Below are 24,659 nucleotides of genomic sequence, written 5' to 3' on the forward strand. Positions count from 1 at the left end.
TTCATGGAAGACAACTTAAAACTATGAAATGTCTCATTGAGAGCGACTAAATTGCACTTTATAAGAGGAATCTAATGGAAAAAGAAAGGAGTGGATGAGTAACAGCAGTTGTCAGGAAGGAAGGATATCAAGACAGCGAAATAAAGTAGAGTTAGCGAGAAAGTGGATAAATACTTAATTTTTTAACGTTTTAAAAAGTAATATTTTTATGTTTTATATTAAGTTTATGGAATTTAATATATAGTTGACATAATTATTCTAATCATTATTTAAATTGAACATGCAAATACTTTCATGACATCAGTAGCGTAAGTCTTGTTATATTAAATCTATGACTAATAGCTGGCAATTTTTGGCGGGGAAAATCTTCTGACTTTAGTGTGTCTGTGTACACACAGTTTTGTCAGCATGTTTTGCGAGAAAGCTTTGGAGTTAATCAAGGAACTTGATCGTTCACCGGATTGCCTGTCACCTTTTAATGTAATTGATCTTTTTTTATGGTTTTAAAATATTTACTTCTGTCGACATTTATAACTTAATTAATTTTTAATGTTATAATTGTTTAGTTATGTTTTTGTATCATTTCTGTCATGCAGGATGAAGCTGTTCGGCAAGTGTTGGAGGAAATGAAAGCCTTATTCGAACAGAACCAAAAAGATGTGTAAGTACCTCAGTGCCTTGATAAGTAGAGATTAGTAAATGCAGAATGTTTGATGTAGTTTATTTCAGAAAATAATAGTTTTTGGGTATCTAATTGTAGAAAACAGTCCCTCCTGTTCCTCCATACTAGTATGTATTAAGATACTTATATTTAAATTAAAAAAAATTATGAAGTTTTAAATTAAAATTTTTTTGATATAGTAAAGTAGAAAACTGTCCCACCCTGTCTAGTCTAGTTTGTGATACTGGTTCTTAATTTGTTAGAAACTTGCCTTTATGAGATAATTTTTTCTCAGTATTGTGAAATAGACTTCAGTTCCACCTGGTCTAGTCTATTTTGTGATACATGTATTTTTATGCTCATAATTTACCACTTTTCCCGCAACTATTATTTTTCAGCACATGAAATGTAAAATCTAGTGCGTACTATTATATTTCATGACACCGCCATAAGTTGTAACATCTAAAGACATAATTTGTTTGATAATGAAATATCAGTATCGCTAAATAGACTAAAGCGAAGGGTGGGGGATTATAGTCTAGTTTAAATATAAAAATGCATATTATCAAAAATTAAAAATAGTGTGTTTCTTTGTTTCCTGTACAAAACCCCCATTTTCCTGCACTTGTACTGTAAGAATATAGAGGTGGTAATGACGTAAGGGACGCCATCTTGTTGACGTAATCAGCAGTGTTATAGAATCGGGATCTAGTATAATCCTGTAATAAGCACCCCTACATTTTATAGTACACGTTTGTGAAAAAAAGACCTGGGGAGGGGGATGGGAGGTTTAAACATTTTGATGTTTTAGCGAGTCTTTCATTACTCACCTGTGATGTGTAAACATCTCATCTCGGTGACTTATAATAATACGAAATGTGGACACAAAATTTAACGCAGAATTCTTTAAAATAATGCAAAGCATCATAAAAATACTGATGGTATTTCAAGTATTTTCAAGCATTTCAAGTAAAATATTTTCTTGACACAAATTGCACACATACATTGTGCGTACGCTGCTAGAACAGACTGCCTGAATCGTAAACATTGCTCACCACCATCACCCGCAGATGGCAACACGAAACAGATGGAAATTTTAAACTATTAGAAACGGCTCCGGTAAAAGAAGAAAAAAAAAAAGACTAAAAAATTCTAAACCTCGGCTTTGGACCTCAGTTTTGACAAGGAATTTGATTAATATTGTACCTATATTGTTAAAATTCACTAAACGGTTAATGCTATAAAGTTCCAGCATATGTTAGAAATTATACTTCTGTGGCATCACTAAAATATTATCAGGAAACATTTAAAAATACATATTACAACACTAAGTATATGTTAGTAGATTTGTTTTTGCTTGGACAACTGAGTTAGGTCTGCAAATACTTCCTACAAACAAATCTTAACCTTACTAAGCAGATTCAACATTTTTATTATATAAATTTATTATAATATGTTATTAAAAATAAATTTTAAAAAAAGTTTTTCTGTGACAAAATTTGGACAAAATCCCTTGAGGTCAACAAGCATGCACCCTATGCTATGCTATTAAATATATTAAGAATTAAGGAGAATATGTATTATAATCATTGTACTGCCAGTTTCCTGACATATTTTAAAACGTTAAATTACTTTTTACTATGACTATTTAAGTTTACCAAATATATTCCACGGTAGTTTCACTATCATAAAGTTACATTTGGCACAGTTTGTCCCTTAATGTTTAAGAAAGTGATTAAATACGAGTTGGTTTTTTTGCTACGTATGGGTCCGCCATCTTTACACATTTCTGTTCATTGACTTCTGTTTCATTTTCACAAAATTAATCCTACTAAATGCCGAGCTGGACGTTTACACATAAAAAAAAATAGTGCAAAAAATTCGTTAAATTGAACACTAGTGAAACTAAAAACCAGAATACTCAAACAAGTGTCTGCTGGCAGCCGTGTCTCTCTGCCAGTGTGTCCAAGCTGTTGCGGCAAGGCTCAGGACGTAGCTAGCTGTTGCTGGTTTGCGCAGGAACGCAGCCATTGCTGGAGACGCGAGCTACATGTCAGGGGTCCACCTCCGACACGCCGCCCTCGAGAGGAACAAGAGGTGCCTGCTGGCATACCTGTACGTCATCACCGAGCGTTCTCTTGTTTCGCGCGCTCGCTACTCCAGCGTTCCCGCAGTCTGGAATTTCATTAGTAGAGAGACCGGAAAAATTCACGGGTTCAATGACCTCCAGGATAGACTCCAATATCCTCTAACACTCGGGCAAATGCCAACTGTTCATTGGCTGCTGACTTGTGAGTCGTCTCGACTGGGTGGCCTGTGATTCGACACTTCTATGAGTGAGGGTATCTAATTGGCCCTCAGTCCTCCAGATTAACAGTGGACCAATGGCAGAAGCAGCACTAAGGTATAATTATTTGAATTGTAGCATATCATGAAATGAATCCGCGAATTTTGCAGGTCTCTATTCATTAGTAACGTGCAGTCAGGAATTTCACTTGAAAATATGCCCTGGATGCTTTTTTTAGTTTCTTTCGTATAAAACAATAAATGTCTTTAAAAAAAAAATTTACAGTTGTTGAAACAGTTATGTCATTTCTATTTTATCCTTAATTCTTTGGTTTACTACTTTTGGGTTTTGCTCTTTTGTGCAACAGAACAAGTGTTAATTTATTGGAAACAGATTTTCTTCTTTTTTTTTTTTGTCAGGAAGTTTTTTAATCAGTTTTTAGTGTGGAAAGCTGTTTGCGGAGTCCACTGTAGTTGAGTGGTCAGATCACTCGCAGTTGATAGATGTTGCTGCCAGTGTACAGTGTAAGGGTTTTCTTCATGGTGCTCTCATTTCTTCCACCAATGCAGCCTGTCTCCACTTTGACCACATTATTTCACCCATCAAAACTCTAATAATCTCATAGATGAGACATTAAAACTTATTTAATCCTATTTCTCGTAGCGTTTCTGCGTTCTGGAGCAGGAGCAGTTGTTTTATTACATATTTGTGCAACTTTCTGTAAACACGTGTGTTAAGTTCAGAATTTCGTAACTGCTAACTCCACTAGATGGTACAAGTAGTGGCTGAAAAATAGGTACATATACTACCGCAATTGATGATTATCAGTAGTAATTAATGCTTTGAGTGAAACAGCCATCTTTCAAAGTTATCATTCAGTGAAATGAGGAATTCATTAAAACCTATCCAATATTTCAGTGTAGGTTTGTGGTATAAAGTATAAGCAATAATTTTCGTAACTGGCATTTACGTCAGTGTTTCTTTATAATTGAAATTAATAATTTCTGTTTCACCGGTATCATGTGTTGACAGCTGATTTGAAAAAGTTCATTCATAGAGGTTAAGTGTAAAGTAAACTGATCATGGTGTTCGATTTTTATTTCTGTAACCATGTAGTCCCTGGATGGTGAAAATTTTAGTTACCTTAATAATACTTCCACATCAGATAGGAGTCTGCCATGTTACTTATGTAAGAATCTATGTATAATAAAATTCTTTGGCAACAAGGGCATGGGTTTGAACTGGGGACCCGTGACGGTCAGTTAGTACCCTTATCACTGAGCCAACCGTGTGTTCTAGGATTGGTTCTCCCGACTCCAGGCTTGCTTTAAACTTTTCAATTTGCTTTTTTCGCGGCGCAGGTACAACCGTCTGCGGAGGATCCGCCAGATGCGATGGGAGTTCGGCAGCATTCTCCCGCCAGACATCAAGGCCAGCTTGTGTGAACCTGAGGTGAAGTTCGCTCACAAGTTTGGTAACTCGTAGATAGGTTATTAACTTGCCTGGTTTCCTACGTGTTGGAAAATGTTTTGATATCACCTTTTATGTTACATATCTGTCAATGTGTTACAGCGATAGTATGCACTGCAATTATTTAATGGAACAAATATTTTACCATTTATAAGTTGCACCAGAAATGTATTCATTTGTTTTAAATTCACATTGCAATGGTAACATTTTTTTTTTCCCACACCATTGCAGTGAGTGACTCCCATACTGTCAATTTGAGTGTACATAAATACCTATGCTTCAGGATCCAAGAAGTGCATTCTGATGTGAAGTACACACTATCATGAATGAGCTACATGTGAGGTGAACATTGGCCTACAGGTCCAGTGGTTCTCGAGCTACAGCAAGCTGCTGGCGACGTACATGGGCTCCATCGGGGAGGGTAGCGGACTGAACCTCACTCAGGACGTGCGGCCCCCCAAGTCACTCTTCATAGAGGTCAGTTGGGCTCTCCCGGCTTTGCGAGCCAAACACTGTCGTGTTTGCTATTGTGCAACCTCTTTCACTAGTTGCAAGCTGCAGTTTGTGCCTATGGGCTCAAACATAGATGACAAATTACATACTTTTAAATTTTCAAATATTGTTTACAGTTTTTGCAAATTTAATTTAAATAATTTGTTTAAATATAATCACGAACGATTGGTTATAGAAATAAACTGAAATTAAATCAATGTCAATAAATTGTTAATTTGAAACGACGAAATTGGACAAATAAATCAAATATTTTAAACTGCTGCTTTCAAAAAGCTCGCCTTAACCTGTTTGATATCATAGAAGATTTTCTCGCACGGTGGTTGGCCGGTTCTTGGACGCTCAGCTCAGTGGGAACGTGACAATGTGTCATGCTTTTTCGTGCGTGCAGCCGGCGTTCATCAATTTATAGGACGTTGTCACGTCAAAAAATTGTTTTAGGGAGAAATATTTTGGAGGAAAAAAAAATTTGAACACATGTATTTAAAATAAAAAAAATACATTACTATTGACACTAACACACTGACATGTGTATAGGCCTACGGAAGTAGCCGTAACAACGTGGATTCTCACACAGTAATGGACTGTCTTCACTGGTAGTTAGCAAAATTGTTCATAAATTCGGGAGAGGGGATACATCCTCCTTATCGTCCTCCTGCGGCCACCACTGAGCTTTTATGTGAAAAAAAAAAAAAATTGGTTGTCTGTAAAGTCGGTTTACAGACGATAGTTTAACGTGACGTCATAACAAAACATTGATGAAATGATTGCATACTTTTATGAATAAAATTGAATAATTTTTATTGAATTATCACTATTTTGTATGGATACAAAGAAGAAGTGAAATGAATTCTACAATTTAATTGATAAATTTACTTTTATTTGCACTCATTAATTCAAATATGTTTATTTCTTTAACAAAGAGATTATTTTAACTATAACTTTTATACATTTTTGCTATTTAACTTCTTCCAATCTGTGTTATTCTGTTAAGGATAGGATGATGATAGGAAAAGTAGGAAACGAATGGGAGTGTTTCAAGTTTAATGTGCCTCGAAAAAGTCTAATCGATGGTTGTTCCAATCGAGTGGAAGAGAGATAGATGCGGCGCAAGCATACAATGAGCGTAACGGGACACAGAATAATGGGAAAATGTGCGTAACGGGACACTTTTTCGTGCGTGCAGCCGGCGTTCATCGATTTATTAGACGTCATGTCAAAAAAAAATATAATTGGCTCTAAAGAGTTGTGTCACCTTGTTGGACTAATACATTGCTTCTAAAGTGTTGAGAATGCGACGGGCGGGGTGCGCAGGTGCGGTGCCTGGTGGACTACGGCCGGCTGGAGCTGGACGACGGGGACGTGGTCGTCCTGAAGAGGAACAGCCAGCACCTGCTGCCTCGCTCCCAGTGCGAGCTGCTCGTCCGCCAGGGCGTGCTGGAGCACGTGGCGCGGTGAGCGCTTCCCTGGTCCCGGTGCTCACATCCACCACGCCGGCCACCCCGAGAACTGTGCACCGCGATCGAGCTTGTGTTGCTGCGCCCTCTACTTTTAATACATAAATCCTATGAAGTATTCAGTTAATTTATTTGCTGTTCAACTGAAGGAAAAATGCAAGAGGTGAAAAAGCATTTAGTGTGATGGCACGAGAAGGTGACGTCAGTTTTGGCCAGTTTTCCATTTTAAAAAAGGCAAGGGGTACAAAAGTTTCAAAAAATGAGCACAATATGTTTCAGTTGCTTCAGTGTATGTACACACATAAAAAAGCCAACGCATAACTTTGCAACTTTTTCCTTTTTGCAATCCATAGATGTAGTTGCCAAGACTAACGTTGGGTTCTTAAAGAGTGATGAGTGTTGAGGGGTGATGGGTGGAGGAAACGAGGATACCTCAATAAAACGTACCTGCTCAGGGCAACCTCTGTCATGTTTCCCCACACAAAAAAAAAACCATATGAATTGGACCGAATGGCCTTGATAAGAGGCAAGTTTTCTGACCATTGATCCTTGTTTTGATGAGAGATGTTTATCCAGGGAAAAGATCACTACACATCCAGCATCCTTCGGATAGGAAATGCATTAGCCAGAAGGTATCAAACCACCCTACTTTGAAGTAGGAACTGAGGATTGCTAAAGAGTAGAACATTAATTTGCAAGAAAAAATAAATTGGAAAATGTTTATTAATGATACTTGTAAATGCATATACAGTAAACTCTCGATTATCCGGGCCTGGATTATCAGGTTTTCGGGTTATCCGTGCTTGATTTTTTTTATGAAGTTGTAAAAAAAAAATGACGGGGTGTAGCTATGCCGCGACTGCGCTGAGGGTTTTTTTTTTTTTTTTTACTGCTGACCCTTCAGACCCTCGTTCCCCCGCCACCTTCACCCGTCAATTTGTCACACTTTAAACCAAAAAGGAATGCCTTGACTGTTGCTTCCGGCTCAACTTCCCCCCCCCCCCTTTTTTTTTCTTTTTCTTTTCAAGCGTTCTTTTCAAAGCGCCCCGCCACGCTAAAAAAAAAAAAGAAAGGTCCCTCTACCTCTTTTACCTTCCCACACTCCGGACGGCTGGAAGAGGCATTTTTCACGCAGTTATTTACATCAGTTCTCCCAGGCACATTTGTTTTTGTAATCATGTCTGGTAAAAGGAAACTTAAAGTGCTGACAATAGCTTAGAAGTTGTGGACAGGTTAAGAAAAGGAGAAACTGCCGCGAAATTAGCACAGGAATATGAAATTGTAATCCAAAACCGTGCGAGACATTAATAAAAGTGAAGAAAAACTTTTGCAGTTTGCTTGTAGATCAGACAGTGTGGCACACACGTACATACACGGGGGGGGGGGGGGGTTAGGAATTTCCCCTCTACCGGCCGAAGCAGCCAGTAACACAATGGGAAGGGGAGGGCTTCTTGAAAACGCGAGTGAGAGAGAGAAAGGGAGCATGTTTTTCGCCACCAGACATCCCTTCCTCACCCAAAAAACCCCCACCCAACAACAGCCATCATTCTTTCTGGATAGCTAGGTGCGAGTCATGGTCCACAGCCCCGGCGCCAGCATAGCCAGGGCCTACTCTCGCTTTGCAGCCTTTATTTACTGCATGAACCTTTTTCCCCTTCCAACTAACGGTATTTTTCCTTGTTTGAAGATGCCATTTAAATCACTCTCAGCCAACAAGGAAGCACTCATAATAACCAGATTAGTTTAGGATTACTATTTACGTAGTCAAACTGAGGGTGCATTTCAAAACTCTCGTAACTTCCTCTCCCTCCCGTAGCAATAAAGGGGGCAGGAGAAGGATGCGGCAACACAGTGCCAGTATTGTTTACGGTCCAATAAGCTGGGACACGGTATACAAAGCCTTTGCTTGTACTCATAGAATTCTACTGAAGAGACACTCTTTTGCCAGTAAATACACAATTTTTAAGTGGTGAAACGGATTATCCGGGTTTTCTTATGGGGGTTTTCTTATGGGCATTCAATTATCCGGGCATCGGAAGGTCCCAATTAACACGGATAATCGAGAGTTTACTGTACGTGTATTTCAAAACATTACACAAAACTATCACTGTACAGCAGACACTTTATACAGTTTGGAAATACGTTCAAGGCAATGTTGGAAGGGAGGTTTCAATGTAAAAACAACTGTGCTTGGTTGAGCAAAAGTGCATTATAGAAGAAAGGGGAAAATTATGGAAGAAAATTGAATAAATACTAACAAAGTCACAGTAACATGTTGAATGTAAGAGTAATCAGATATTCACATTTAATTGACAGATACTGGCAAATGACTATATGCACAACATAACTGAATACATCCACGATATTTAAACTTACATGCTTATAAAGTTCATTGTAACTTTATATTCATTTCTTTTATTCTCTAGATGTTGCCATTAAAAACAATATATCATTATAACATGGAATATTAAGTCTTACATGCTGTGATGTTATACCGTTATACCATAAATTTACCTTAATCAGTATGCCATTTCGGTCAGTTTTAGTTTTAACTCCTATTAATAATTAATAGTCAAATTTTGACAGTTGGCACTTAGAAAATGTTACTAATATAATTTCAGATTGAAATTAATTATTGACAAAGGTTTGAAAACTGCAGTTCACTGGTACATATCATCCCAGCTTTATATAGTTGCTAGAAATAGTATGTTGTTTGGAATTTAAAAAAAAGTGATCATTTTAATAAAGTCCATTTGATAAAGGAAATACCATGTTTTCTCGCATAATCATAGCACATTTTATTCTAAAATAAAGTTTGAAAAGTAGGGGTGCGACAATTATGCGGAAAAAAAATTTTTGTTTGGTATTGTTATTCATAAAACAAAAACCCATTCATGGAAGCTACATTTATTTTAAAAAAAAGTGGAGTATACAAGGGCACGCCAAACAATTTATATTAATAATTCATTAAACAAAAACCAAACTATAACACGAACGCAAGCCACTTGAATCTGTGTCATGAAAATACATAGTTTTATACGGAAAAGATACCTACACAAAGTGCTCGGCATCTAATAGTGGGACCACAAACATCATGCAACGTTTACGCGAGAAGTTTTTTATCCCAATTTTGACGGCCAAAAATATAGGTGCGACGATTATGCGATAAAAGAGGGTAACTGCTTTGTACACTACGTGTATGACTACATTTGTCAGTCTTTTTTTTTTTTTTATCAAACACTAGTTGTTAATTTTAATATCCCTCAAACAAAATACTATCCAATGGATTAAGAGATGTTAGTTCACACTTTCCTCAGCTAATAAGTTCTGGATTCAGGTACGTCAATTCATTTTGTTACACCTGTACAGTTGAAAAAAATTATTGTATCTCTTAATTAGCTTCTGCTGACTGTGCGATTAGTTAGAGATGATTTAACTGAAATAATCAGTGGCATTGATGGTTTTACTTGTGCGGTAGCTGTCAGCTGGCTCGGAGTATAGGCCGTATATTTGACAAGCAGGGTAGCACCTGCCCTATTCTACTTACTTGGGATTCATTTATTTATCCAATGAGAATCCAGCACTTTAAATGAAGTGTCAAATCACAGGCAATACAGTTATGACATCATACAAGCAAACAGCCAATGAACAGGTGATATTTCCTCGTAATAGGCCTGTGTGAATATTTGAATACGAATACAAATGAAACAGATTATTATGTATTCATATTTGATTTGCCTGTGAATACTAACACATCAAAATAATAAATGAACTTTGTTAGTGGGTAGATCTGTTGAGATAAACCAAGGGCTTGAGGACAGATATATTAGTCTGGCCCCCCCTCACTATTATTTAATGTACAACTTTTAACTTTTCAAACCCCACAATTCAAATTTTTTTTAAGGCTTTAAATGCTGCTGTGACTATAACTAAGGGTGATTGTTGTGTATTGCATTACTTGTTAGCTTCCTTATGAATTCTATGAACAATAAAACTGTAATTTTTGTCTTATCAGGGTAAACCCAAGCATTAAAAAAATATATTCTTTAACAGAATCGTGGTTCCTGGGTCCCGGGGGATTTTGACTCCCTTCTTCCCCTCCCTCATCACTCGACAGTTCTGTTGGGAGCGAACAATAAACGTCAACAATCATCACTATTTTGCGAACATGGCATTTTAAAAAAAAATGTACTACAGTATTTTGTGATTGAAGGTTGTTTTCTGGATTAACACTGGAGTAGCTGGTTCTGAACAATAAGACTTAATTGAAAAGGAACTGAAAGTTTTATCAAGTTAGCTGCTTAAAATATTTTTATTTTTAAATTTAAATATTTTAACAAACATTCTATGTATAGTCGTCATAGATGACTTAAATTAACTAACCTTTCACTTCAGTATTTTTTTTTTTTTTTCTAATTTCCTAGAAGCCATGTCACTCCATATTTACTTTTTTCTTTCCCTGTGATGAGAAAAATGTTTTTTTTGGTAGGATTCAACTCTCATTATCACTATTTAGTATTTGTATTCGAGAATCATTTGATGTTTGTATTTGTTTTGAACTTTTTTTTAAATAAAAAATAAAAAAATCCTCCATATTCTCACAGGTCTATAATATGTACAAGTAACTTTGGAATCCATCCTAGAGGTCTTTAAAACAGCAAAATTTTTCAGTCTGTACTCATTGACTTTTATTTTAAATGTAATTTATTTGTTTAAGGCTTTCCATCAAATTAAGTTGTTCGGAAAACTGGTTTGTAACCACAAGCTACTGAATTTTCAGTCTTGCACCATAGAAATGCCTATAAGTAGGGATAAGATTTTATGATTTTATCATCAGACTAATTTAGTTTTTAAAACAGGAGATCTCAGTGTTATTGTTTTTATATAATTTTATAAACCCTGTTCATTCATAAGTAGAGCATATTATTAAACAAATATGACGCTTAAATATTTCATAATTTTTGTGACATGATAAAGGCTGTTCTTTTATGATATAATAATTTGTAATAAACATTTCTAATGACTCTGAACAATAAAAATAAGTCTGAAAGTAACTGTGTGTTTGAAAAAGTACCAATGCTGTAATGTCAAAAAATTGAGTTACTAATAACAGTTAAAAAAATAAAAAGAGTAAAATAAGTTTCGATCTATTTAGCACATCAATTTGGTACAGATTTCATGTTTTAATATGTATCATTCCTTGAGTTTATTAAATTAAAAACAAATTTTTGTATTTTGAATTAAATTTTTGAATAAAAATGCTGACCATTTTGTGATTTCAGTTTCATTTCAGTGTTATGTTGTGTATTAACATGCTTTTCGTTGTTATTTTGGTTTTATCGCAATTTACCATATGATTTTGTCCCAACCTATAAGGGTCAAAGGCCTTACCTGCAAGTCAAATGTAAAGTAAAGTGTAAGGATCTCCATTACAGCATAAAATCCCGTGGATTTGAAAAAGAAATTCTTTGCTCCAACTTGCGAATGCAGTTTTTCTTTGTTTACGTGGAAGACGACTCCTGTCGTTGAAGCGCGTGGGTTCCGCGGCAGTGCAGCGCAACTGTCGCTCACAGTTCCATCTCCCTCTCGATGCTGTCGACGTCGAGGAAGCACTCCGGCCGCGCCCCCGACAGTGGTCCCGTGATGAACACCTCTGACGGGAGCACTCCAGACAGCCGCATGTGGTCCCGCACCTGAAACCACGGAGCACGTGGTCCTGCGACTGTCGCACCAGTGCCAGCGTGCTGATCATCGCAGGCGAGATGTACTGTCTGCCTTAACAGAAGCACTTTTTGATAATGGACAGTGATAACTGGTGAATCCGAGAGGGCACCTTTCTATCTCTACCTTTACCTCTATCTCTACACTCCAAGAGGACCACCAGTCTGGGTACGTGAGCTCTAACCATGGGAGCTCCAAGAACCAAGAACCACATTGGCTTATGCATCACAAGCCTCTTCGCCTCTACTTGCTAGGCACAAAACTGGCGCCGTCTTCTCGTCAGTGCACCTACCTACGAGGGGCTCTTAAGCAGACACACTTCCGTTTTATAGCAAGATATTAAAGTTTTTGGCTCCCTTCGTGTACCATTCCTAATAGAATACTGTGCTTCAAAGTTTCTTTACTGTAAAACACGTTGACTACCGACTGTCACACATAGTGACACACAGGTTCTGCTTGGAAACCACTGTCGCATGTATGTGTCACTGTTGATTTTTGAGGGATTTGATGTCAGAAAATTGCTTGTTCTGATTAAGATGTTATTTAATTAACGTAGAGGTAGTGAACGTGTTAAAACGCAAGCGAAAAAAAACAAAACAAACATGATTTGACTTATTGGCCATTATAAAAACACATGTTTGAAACCAAAACTATGAAGCAGACCTACAGTAGGAAAATGTAGTGGTTATTAAATTAAATTCATAATCGGGCATCTTTAGTAAATTTAAAAATTTCGTAAATGGTGTGGTAACACCCTTAGCTCATTTGGCGGCCACATTAAAGCCCACCCCCTGGAAACTGTTCATATTAGCATACTCTTTACTTAAGGAGGGGAGAAGCAAGAAGGGGAAAAAAAAAACTGTCCGTATTCTGTAACTAAACCAAATGTTTCAACAGTGCAAAATAAATATTTAATTTGACTATAAAAAAAATTTGTTTTTGCATATTTATTGTTATTGGTAAAATAATTTTTGTGGTCAATTGGAAAAATTATTGCAGTCAGCATCTTTTATGTTTGTTAGCAAGAAATTTTGTAAGTTTTTATCCCATCTCCTAATGGGGCGAAGGCAACAACTGGAAGTAATTAAATTGTTTGAATGCACGAATGGACTATAATCCTACATAGCTATAACTTATTTAATTCAACGAGCCAGTAAATGCAAAAGAATTTACATCTGTAATTGCATTTGTGGTTAAAATGGTGACTATCAAAAAGCCTACCAATAAAACACCAGTTTAGTTAAATGATGTAAGTTTGACTTCAATCACCTTCTCCACACTGGAAAAAACCCTCAAGAGATTGAGGCCTGCTACCTTCTTGAGATCGTCAGCTGTCCAGTTGCCAATCCGCAGCAGCTCTGCGAACAACTCTGGGTACATCGACACGTCTTCTAGGCCCCGAGGTGTTCTGAAACAGACCAGACTGTTAACCTGAGGCTAGAAATGTGCTTTTTCATCTTGCTTTGCATGCACAGAAATATTAAAACCTTTCAATGTTAATGGTTTCAGGCAAAAAACTTGTCTACTAGGTATGTTTTATTTTATTTTATTTGGAGTACAACAAAACTTGAATTTGGTTCTATTATATGAAATAGCATCAATAACACTGATATTGAAAAGCTTGACAGGATTCAATCTAAAGTAGCTGACTATATTAACAAAAAATTAAATACTATCAATAACATAGATTTAAATTCCCTCCTTGGTTCATTATCAACTAGAAGAAAGATCTTAGATGCCATTTTTGTCTTCAATAGTTATTATGGTAATCTTATATGTTCTCATATATTTGATGTTACTGGCATTAAAATTCCTTCTTTTAATAGCCGTAACCCACCTTTTTTGTGCACACTTTTAAATAGAAATGATATTATATATAGACTTGTTAACAATTTTAATATGTATGTTAATCACTTACAACCTACCAGAGAAAAAAACTTGTTAAAAAAATTATTTTTTCGGCATCCAAAGATTAATTATGTATCTTTATGCTCTAATGTTTTTACCTAAATTATTTAATACCAGATATATTAATCTATGGATACTAACTGTAATTATCTACATAATATGATACGTTCTGTACTTATACATATATTACTCTCATGAAACATTTTTGTTAGTTTAAGTAATTTTTAGAATTTAAGCACTCAAATGGATATTTGTATGTTGTGTTGTCTTGTCTTTGTTTTTGTCCTACTATTTGTTGTTCTTATAATTGTTTTGTTCTTATTTTTGTTGTTTTGTACTTGTCTTACATGTTGTGCCCATTGTTGGAGCCTTGTGCTGTTGGTGTGGCATGTTACAAATCAAATAAATAAATAAATAAATAACATTGTCTCTGTTATTTGGCAGAGAGATCAGTACAGAACGACTAGTAAACTAACATTTATGCCGAAGATAGTTCTGTTCAGCAGTTTCAGTGGTTACTTCATGCATGTATAAGGAGTTGCTTATATGTTTACGTTGCGTTGCTGTACAGAGTGATCTAAAGTGATGATGAACCATGATCAGGATAGGTTCGGAACCGTGTTCCTACTGATCCGGTGCTTGTAAATTAAAATTGGGTACACGACTAGGATTCGAGCGAGACTGGGAGTTGGTGTCGTGAATGTGCGAGCTGTCAAGGCGGTTTGTGGTTGCTGGTGGCTAGCATAGGCAAAATATTCCCAGGCAGTATATCTTGTGACCTCTATGCTCATGCCATCAAAAGTGAAATTTGTGATGTCTTTGTCGGTGACACTTCAAAAATAAGCAACAATCACATTTATGCATAAAAGAAGTTATATTATCTATGAACATGGGACATATAAGTTAAAATACAAGCCATTGATCAATCAGGATTACCATTTCTGTGGTGGATGAATGCAAATTGTTACCTACCATAGCAGCAGGGGTGCAACAACAGGGGGGGGGGGGGGGCAAGGGTATTTTGCCTCCCCCCCCCCCTCTGTAACCTTGAAGTGGGGGCAAACGGGGGCAAAGAAAGTGCTGTGTAATCAATTTTTAGATAATAAAACTGCTTAAATAGCACAATTTTCCACCTTGAAATACAAATTTTCCCGGGGGAGGACCTTCGGACCCCCCACTTCAATAGAGGGGATCGATGATTCTATAAAAAGGTATATTGCCCCTCCTTTGGAAATTTAGTTGTTGCGCCTCTGCATAGCAGTCATATTCAAGTAAAATTAACTGCCATGTCCTCAATACAAACACCTCTAGGATGGATTCCAAAGTTATTTGTATTCTTGGTAGGCCGGTGTAAATATCAATTTTTTTTTTAGTTCAAATCGAATACAAATATCAAGTGATTCTTGAATACAAATAATGAACAATATTGAGGGAATTTAAAACAATTCATCATTTGCCTAGGATGCTTTTTCACAACATTAAAAAAAAATCAATTAAGTTTTATCTTCTTTAACAGGAGGTAGCCTCCATAATATTTCACTTACTAAACTTTTGTAATCTTACCACTTTGTGATAAAAATTTTTCTCATATAATGGATTCAATGTGAACCCTCTTGACTATCAGTGATATGGCACCACTAGAATTGTTTAATTGGACTTAAGTGAATTACTTTGTGTCCTTATCACAGCTGCTAAAAATATGAGATTTGAGGACAAGCACTAGAGAAATATATTTTGATATGATCACCAAATAAGTATATCATAACAAATAGAATATACTAAATGTTATTTAGAAATGGTTGAAGGTGATTAGTACACTAAAATCAAACTTACCAACAAGTCATGTTTTCATTTTATTTGCATATTGAAAAAAAAAAAAAAAAAGCAATGTTTGACTTATTCAAATACGCAATAGGTAAAACTCTACTTAATCTATATCACTATTTACACAGCATGTATTCAGAATGTTCACAAACTACGGGGCATAAATTTAATGAGTAGTAGGAAATGTCGAAACAAGCAACTTTTTTTTAGGAACGTATGTCCAGAAATGAAACCCTATCAAAGTTACAGGTATGAACAGTTGCTCGCAAGTTTCAATTTGGCAGGCTTGAGGGGACTGCTCCACTGGCTGAGCGTGTGAAAGGAACCCAGCGCTGTGACGTTCAAACGGTCCGTGGGAAGCAGGTGACGTGCTGCACTCAGGCATGTAGAGTTATTCAAATGCACTAGCAACCAGCAGCCTAGTGTACAGCACAGTGGATGGCTGGTTGTACGGTTACACGTTTGGCTTTGGACGATAAGCAAGTGTTGACTGTTAGTGAGTACGGTGCTGAAATTACAGTTTTGACTAACAGCAATAGCACAGGTGACTTAAAATGTTTGTAGGGTGGCCGATATGTTAATTGTGTACGGGCAGGCGAAAAAAATTGCTGTAGTAATAGTGAGAGCGCAATTATCAAGGATGATTTCACAACAAATGTGTACTGAATAAGAAGACCTTCACATGACTTATCCATAGACTGTCTAGAACTGGGAGTTTCAAACCACGAAGGATTTAAATTTTCATGCTGCTGTTTGCATCTGTAACTTTGCAGGGTTTCGTTTCCGGACGTATACTATTCCGTAACAAAAGTTGCTATCCACTAAATTTATGCCCGCAATCTGCAAACATATTGTATGTGAGTGATATGTAAAACATGTTTCCCATAGCCTATTTTAATTTTTACAAGTAGTTTTTATTTTAAACCTAATACCTAAAAATAATCATTTGTTGTTTTTTATTTCTGAGGAATAAAATTATCAACATAAAATTTGATGAGAATACGTTTAAAATGACTACTTACAAAATTTAACCAGAACATTCCACAGAATTTCGTTAATGTTGTTGGTAAGAATAACCATAATTATCATAATAATTTGGCAACAAAATTAATGTTAAACCTGCATCCAACATGTGACTGCACAACTAACACAAAAAACATTTGTTACCTATTAATTCCATCAAAATCTCCACCAACGCCTATGTGGTCCACACCAATTAAGTCCCGGATGTAGCTAATGTGTTCTGCAACGAAACAGGGAAAAAAATTATTAAATTGAGCTTGAACATGAAACTGAGGAGTGAAGGCTGTAATGTAACATAGGACTTTACTTAATTTTTTAATTTGGTACTTAGGTAATATGTTAATTAACTTACACTAAATCAAATTATCGATGACTGCTGATCGAAAGAGGCAAATAATGAGCATACCTTGTCAATGTGATCACTTCAATTAGTATTTGTGTTTAACATTTATACACGTACCTGCAACATCAGCAACAGTGGCTGTTGGTCCACACTTCACGAAGTAGTTGTAGAAGGTTACCATCACTAAACCACCACTCACCGCCTAAAATACATAACATGTATTTTGTCACTGAAAAAAAATTATATTTTCAATCATAACCAATGCAACATAATTTAAAAAAATATTAAGCAAGGGGAAATTGTTAAAGGTTGAATAAAATTTTCGTAAAATTGTGGCAGTGATAAGTTACCCTTTGCAAAAATAATTGCACCTAACCAAAAACTATGTAAAATGAACAACTTCATAACTTCACTTGGAGAATGAACAAATCATGTCAAAAATTGCACAGAATCAATAATCTTGCTTCAGAAACAACTCTTGCACATGAACAAAAACCATTATAAATAGAACAAAAATGGCAGATGCATTGGGAATCTGTGTTCAAGGGGCCTGTCTAGTCAGCAATATTTTTATTAGAAGGTGGGATGATAATGGCGATGCTCGCTGGTGCTTCTAGCACAGTATTGCCCCTAAGCACAAGTCTCTGAACTGGCGCAAAGTCTTCTCATCGTGCGTAGAACTCCCATGAGATTTGGTACGGTAATCATAACATTATATGGCGGAGAAATAAAGCTAAAGGTATACTTAGTGGAAGTCCCTTGAGTGTTCAAGAATTTTTAGCAATTGTTTCATGCCTAAAAATAAATTTTGAAAACATGCATTGTAGCCATTTTCAGTCTTCTAAAACTACAGTTTAAAAATTAAATACTGAAACTGAAATTTTTATCCGCCCTGAGCATATTCTTCAATGCTTTTCGTAAACAGACTATTGTTGGTTTATTCAGATTGTTTTTTTTTCTGAAGATCTGCACAATGTATTTGTGACCAGGTAGAGGTGGGGTCCATAAGGTACGAGAACCCACTGCGGAAACTGTTGGAAATCACTGATAAACCATCGAACTCCTGTCACTAAAATAATGTGAAGCTATAATTTCACCATTCAAGTGGAGCAGTTAAATATAGGTTTTCGAATGAAATTTTTTGCGGATGATCCGAAGTAGGTTCTGCACAGTTCCAAATGCAGGCTGCACAGGAGTGCTTGGACTCGTCGTGCTCACCAGGTCCCTGAGGATGTCGTCGGGAACGTTCCTGGAGGAGTTGCAGAGCGCGAAGGCGGACGAGTGGGAGAAGATGACGGGGGCCTTGGAGGCGGCCAGCGCGTCCCTCATGGTGCCCACGGAGGCGTGAGACAGGTCCACCATCATGCCGAGCCGGTTCATCTCCCTCACCACCGCCTGCCGGGCAACCGCAACTCCCATTGCGTCTTATTGCAGATTGCCAAGGGGAAGGGGGGGAATTAAAATAAATTTCTTTATTGCAAAAGAAAATAAAACATTAATTTTGTTAAAATTAAATAAATCTGACATTCTAAACTGCTAGTAATTTTTTTAATATGTTAGGTTATCATTTGGATATTTTTTTTATTTCCTGGCGAGTCCGCTATGCCAGCGGAGCCCTTTCACAGTACTGTGGCCCTCCGGCGTGCATGTCAGTAGCTGAGTTCGTTTGGACTATGGCTGCGTTTCAGGGCAAGCCCTATACACACTGGGTCGGAGGGGGGGGGGGGGGGGGGGGGGTTTAATGTAAAAAGGTCGCATGCTTTGCGGCTGTAGTATGGCACCAATTATGGCCATGGGCACACCCTGAAGCAGGAAGAGTCAGACTGAAGAACACAGGAATACCAACAGACAGAGAGCACTAATATTTCCTTGAGGATAGCTTACAATAATCTAGCTTGTAACAAATACATCTTTTCATTAAAAAAAAATGTATATATATTTTTAATGACAATGCAAGCTTGCTTTTACTCGAGGTATACATATCAAACAAAAATCTTGTTTGCAGCAACATAACTTTGCAGTGTCTCGTATTTAAACAAACCCCTTTGTTGTGTCAAAGAAATGGGTTTTATAATGCAGCTCCAGTTGTATGGGCTTAGCAATCCTGCTGTAGTTTTCCATTATCTTCACCGCGGTATGGGAGTAATATGATAACAAAATGACCAATTCAGAGTTATATAAAAAATTTCGTGATATCCGTCACCAAGCGAGTTGACTCAACAGTGAAACTTTGGACTAGTTAGTGTTCCGTTGAGGAAGGGGGGAGTGGGGAGGGCTGTGTTACAATCCCGATTTTGATTTTACATGGTTTTCTGTAATCGCTACAGGTAACTGCTGGAAAGGTTGGTTGTAGTAGGAATCATTCCAGCACTTACTTTGAGTAGCCATGGCTGTTTAATTCCCCCCAGTTTACTTGACTTATTGCACATGGCCATTTATAAAAATGTGGTTGTCGATGTGACATCATAAATCTGTACTTAACTAAAGACTGCTGGCAAATAATGATAAATTCTGCTTGCTACGCAGCAACAATAAGATTTAAGAGCAGGTATTTTTGCTTCATGGTGTGTAAGTGAATGTGAAAATATTAATTTGAGTTTACTGAAATTTTTGCAAGAAAAAGCAATGAACATTATGAAAGAAAAAAAAACAAAAACAAAAAAAACTTACTTCTTGGTGCGTACCTTACCAAAACTTGTCAATCCACCATGTTCAGGATACTTCATGTTATGTTCCACCGATGAAGAATCTGCCCTAGATAAAAGACGCAAGCACAAATTATTATTTTTTAATTGTGGAACAATTACATTTAAAACACTACATTTCACTGACAGAAATGGTTAATTCAGGAATGTATGCATGTCCGAAATTTCGAGTTGAATTGCATTTTAAGAACTCGACTTGAGCCTGAGGGCCTCTTAGAGCGGTATTTCAAGCAGATTAAACACTGCCTTGTTAGGGTACGACCAAAATATACCTCGCGGGCTGTTATTTCGGAACGTGTCAAAACCAAATCCCAGTAAGGAAATATATCGGCAACCGTTTCAATAAATGGTGCCTTGCGCGAGGCTTTAAACTGGTTTCAACGCATTCTAGCGGATGTTTCGCAACCATCAATACAATTGTTACGGCAAAAACAATACAGATAGCAGCACCACATCAAAACAGAACCGTCTTTCTTATTTGCCTCAAGACCTTTTTAAGTTGCTATTATTTCTTGCTATGGCCATTAGTGTGTGTTAAATGTAGTCCAGGATAGTTTTGCTGTCATAAAGCTTCATTTGGCACACCAAAACGCTTGGTACGTACCACGATGATCACAAAAATGACTACATACGAGTTAATGGCCACAGGCGTGAGTCCGCCATCTGGAAGAAAATAATGAAAAAGTGAGCTCTGTGCATGCGCCTCCCTCTCTTTTCTATGGCATGCGCGGAGTTTGTGCAACTAATTAGCCACGTTTAGGACACGAGAATCCATTCCTTAAGAAACAAGGTACTGGTCGTGTCCTATCGTGCACTAGAAATACGGTTAGGGAACAGGTGTATCATATTCAACACAAATACTTACTTATTGTATACCGGCAGATACCGGCAGTATATTATTTATACGTGCGTGCGCACACACAACACACACTCATTTTTCTGAAGTTCAGCCACTTAAAAATTTAACAGTGTTAAACGTAAATATCAAAAAGTGACATGGAACAGGACGTATACCTTTAAGAGTAGAGCGAATATTGTTTATTAAGGTGAAATTACAATAGCTCGTCGCCTCCTTTCGTCATCCATCCGTCCGTCAGTTTTTCATCCGTCAACGTCACGCAACTAGCCAAGCGATTTACACAGAGAATCTCTGGATTTACATGACTCATAGATAAGGGACTTCATCCGTTCGTCAAATTTCCTAAGTGCTACCAACAATCTGTGTTTTTCTCTCACACATATTTCGACGTTGTTTACTATTTATGTCGTGTTTTTGTATGTATTGTATAAACACATTCACGGAAAAATTCAGAGTTGTGAGTGAATATTTAGGACATGAGTTTAATGAACTGCAATGTTTTTATACAAACTCAAACTTTTGATGGGTTGACGGAAGAAATTTTTCGGGCCCTCCGGTTGGCTGCAGCCAGGTTTATGTGAAGGAGGGGTTCCATTATAAACATAGAACATTTTTTATGAGTAAGTTTTCGCTATAATTTAGTTTTAAAAGAAAATTGATTGTCACTCTACAATCTCAGGGAACGGTAGACTATTTGAACTCCAACGTTTACACGTATAAATTTAAGTAATGATTTTGCTTGAGGGATGAAAAAGGAACATTTCAAGCTTAGGTTTTTATTCAATTGTTTTTAATACCTTAATTTTCTTAAGTAAATAGTTAGATTTTGTTAAACAAGCCATAAATACACATATATTAATGGTATTAAAAACGTGAAACACAAATCTCAAGTTTGTATCAGAGACATACATAGAGTAACACGTGTGCAAACCGGTACCTATTTAATACAGACTTCTTAGAACACAATCCCTGCCGCTTCAGAGTACGAGGTATGTCGGTCTGTAATTGGGAGGAAATACTTTATTGTAGCCCATCAAGGATTACAATATTCCTTTCAAAACAATCTCTCTGTAACTTTATGTAGGAAAAGTGGCTATAATTTTCTTATTCTGTCTTCGCTTATGTGTGTGGGTGTGTGAGTGTTTGACGTGACAACGTCTAATAAATCGATGAACGCCGGCTGCACGCACGAAAGTGTCCCGTTACTCACTTTGTCCCGTTACTCTGCGTCCCGTTACGCTCATTGTACGCATGCGCCGCATCCATATCTCATCCACTCGATTGGAACAACAATCGATTTGACTTTTTCGAGGCACATTAAACTTGAAACACTCCTATTCGTTTCCTACTTTTCCTATCATCGTACTATCAACAGAATAACACAGATTGGAAGAAGTTAAATAGCCAACATGTATAAAAGTTATAGTTAAAATAATCTCTTCGTTAAAGTAATAAACATATTTGAATTAATGAGTGCAAATCAATGTAAAATTATCAATTAAATTGTAGATTTCATTTCACTCCTTCTTTGTATCCATACAAAAGAGTGATAATTTAATAAAAATGATTCAATTTTATTCATAAAAGTATGCAATCATTACATCAATGTTTTGTTATGAAGTCACGTTAAACTATCGTCCGTTAACCGACTTTACAGACAACCAATATTTTTTTTTTTTTAATTCTCGAAGGAAGGGGTGTTGACCGTGCTGGCCACGTGACCGATGGACGGAGGCGACGGGCTATTGCAACTCGGGCGGTGGTCGCGAGGCAGCGCTGACCAGGGCGTGTTGCAGGTGTGGGTGAGCGTCATGTAGCGCACGCCCAGGTCGTAGAGGATCCTGAGGACCGCCAGCGAGTTGCCGATGCTGTGGCCGCCCTCCACGCCGATCAGGCTGGCTATCTTCCTGTCGCCGTGCGCCCTCATGATCTCTGCAGCACACCGCACAAGTATCACTTCGAGGTCGCTTCCAGATACTGTCTTCACATCTCACTACAAGAAACTGTTGTCATTGAACAGAGACAAATTAAGATGTTAATAAAAATCAACGAAAAGCGATTTTAAACTCATAGGGGTATTTAATACTCATTTAACTATTTTTTTGTAAATTGAGATTCATTGCAATAATTTTTATTTTGATCGCTAACATTTATAACATCCACGCTACGTTATTTTTTTTTTAAATTAGTCGTAATTTACGTTTTGCTGAATAATTGCAGATATCTCGACTCAAAATGGCTACATTCATCTATTAGAAATGCGTCCTTTAAATTGAGGCTGCATTTTTTTTAAGGGATGTAGGGATGTGTGTGCTACGGAGGATGCATCCCAATGAAATTGGACACAGCTGTGTGACGATGGAAAAAAATGACTCTTGAGTGTCCATGAAGCGTCGTATTAGTGACAACATTTTTCTGTATCCAACAAAGAGTCTTGGTGAGACTCTCTCTCTCTCTCTCTCTCTCTCTCTCTATATATATATATATATATAGTGTCTCACCAAGACTATTTGTTGGATATATATATATAGTGTCTCACCAAGACTATTTGTTGGATATATATATATAGTGTCTCACCAAGACTATTTGTTGGATATATATATATAGTGTCTCACCAAGACTATTTGTTGGATATATATATATAGTGTCTCACCAAGACTATTTGTTGGATATATATATATAGTGTCTCACCAAGACTATTTGTTGGATACATATATATATATATATTGTCTCACCAAGACTATTTGTTGGATACATATATATATATATATATATATATATAGTGTCTCACCAAGACTATTTGTTGGATATATATATATATATATATATATATATATATATATATATATATATATCTCCAACAAATAGTCTTGGTGAGACACTATATATATATATATATATATATATATATATATATATATGTATCCAACAAATAGTCTTGGTCACTATATATATATATATATATATATATATATATATATATATATATATATATATATATATATATATATATAGGACTAGGCTGTTTCAGCATACGTCAGCAAGTTTTTAACGTGAATACATTGTGTAAATGGGAAGTTCAAAACGTCCACGCCAAAATTTATTTATTTATTTTTACTTCAATATATTTTGCAGGGTGATAAAAATATTGTTTGCTCAAATATTTTAGAATTAATTATAAAAATAAGATATACCCTATCTAGAAATTTATAAGAAACAAACAATAGTTAAATGACATTGTCTTAAAATCTTTTGATCTTAGGACATCAAAAACATTCTTGTTTAGTCATGGGATGTTTAGTCATGGGATGATATACAGATTAAAAAAAAAACTTTTGTAAGTTTCCAACTATGATGAAATCATTACCTTTCAAGTGTTGGCGTGTAGTTAAATTCATAAGTAAATATCACATTATAAACATTAATAGATTATCAGAGCCTCAAATAGTATTACTTAGATTAAAAACCATTTTATTAATACCAAACATTAACCGTTTAAATGATAATTTTCAAATGACTAAAGAATAAATGCTTTCAGTTAAATTATTATGACAAAATGTTCACAGTGTTACTTAAATAAGTGCCAGGATTCATGTACTACCTATCGCTATCATTTGTCAACTATCTAGGTATTTGAAGGGAGATTTTACTGTTTTGCGTATCATATATTAACTAACTGAACCAATGCAGAGTACAAAGAACTTGGAGAAATTAGAAGTTTGCATATTTACTAACGATGCCCATGCTCAATCAAATCAGTCATTACGTGAAATAAGCTTTTTTTTTATGCTTACTGGATTGTTTAGTACATAAAGCCTTTCACATTTAATTAAAACGTCTTCATATAATGGACTTCACATTTGTATACCTAGATAAGAAAATAAAGTTGTA

At 36.3% G+C, this 24,659-nt stretch overlaps 2 protein-coding genes across 3 annotated transcripts in view; one reads left to right on the forward strand and one right to left on the reverse strand.

Moving 5' to 3' along the window:
- Positions 1-67: 67 nt before the first annotated feature.
- LOC134542039 (DNA replication complex GINS protein PSF1-like) lies at positions 68-11,657 on the forward strand. 2 transcript variants are annotated; one of them, XM_063385886.1, is made up of 6 exons: positions 68-480; positions 597-661; positions 2,681-2,776; positions 4,310-4,400; positions 4,779-4,895; positions 6,243-11,657. In XM_063385886.1, the coding sequence occupies exons 1-6, from the start codon at positions 409-411 to the stop codon at positions 6,384-6,386; spliced, it is 585 nt and encodes a 194-aa protein (XP_063241956.1). In that variant the 5' UTR covers positions 68-408; the 3' UTR covers positions 6,387-11,657. The 2 variants fall into 2 exon arrangements, with proteins under 2 accessions (XP_063241956.1, XP_063241957.1); XM_063385887.1 differs by having other exon boundaries at positions 108-197.
- Positions 10,783-24,659, reverse strand: part of LOC134542037 (dipeptidase 1-like) — a 64,730-nt gene continuing 50,853 nt past the window's right edge. The window contains exons 5-11 of the mRNA XM_063385884.1: positions 22,550-22,700; positions 19,889-19,958; positions 18,423-18,599; positions 17,322-17,406; positions 17,006-17,081; positions 13,376-13,514; positions 10,783-12,078 (exon numbers count right to left, since the gene is read on the reverse strand). Coding sequence (XP_063241954.1) covers positions 11,953-12,078; positions 13,376-13,514; positions 17,006-17,081; positions 17,322-17,406; positions 18,423-18,599; positions 19,889-19,958; positions 22,550-22,700 — 824 coding nt within the window. The 3' untranslated portion in view covers positions 10,783-11,952. The remainder of the gene's footprint in view (positions 12,079-13,375; positions 13,515-17,005; positions 17,082-17,321; positions 17,407-18,422; positions 18,600-19,888; positions 19,959-22,549; positions 22,701-24,659) is intronic.

Source organism: Bacillus rossius (assembly GCF_032445375.1).
Source record: "Bacillus rossius redtenbacheri isolate Brsri chromosome 4 unlocalized genomic scaffold, Brsri_v3 Brsri_v3_scf4_2, whole genome shotgun sequence".
Classification (NCBI taxonomy): domain Eukaryota; kingdom Metazoa; phylum Arthropoda; class Insecta; order Phasmatodea; family Bacillidae; genus Bacillus; species Bacillus rossius.

Excerpts from the sequence above, each read along its gene's own strand:
- LOC134542039 (XM_063385886.1), top strand. The coding sequence starts at position 409 with ATGTTTTGCGAGAAAGCTTTGGAGTTAATCAAGGAACTTGATCGTTCA. Across the intron at positions 481-596 it reads ATTGCCTGTCACCTTTTAAT|GATGAAGCTGTTCGGCAAGT; the intron begins GTAATTGATCTT and ends TCTGTCATGCAG. Across the intron at positions 662-2,680 it reads GAACAGAACCAAAAAGATGT|GAACGCAGCCATTGCTGGAG; the intron begins GTAAGTACCTCA and ends TGGTTTGCGCAG.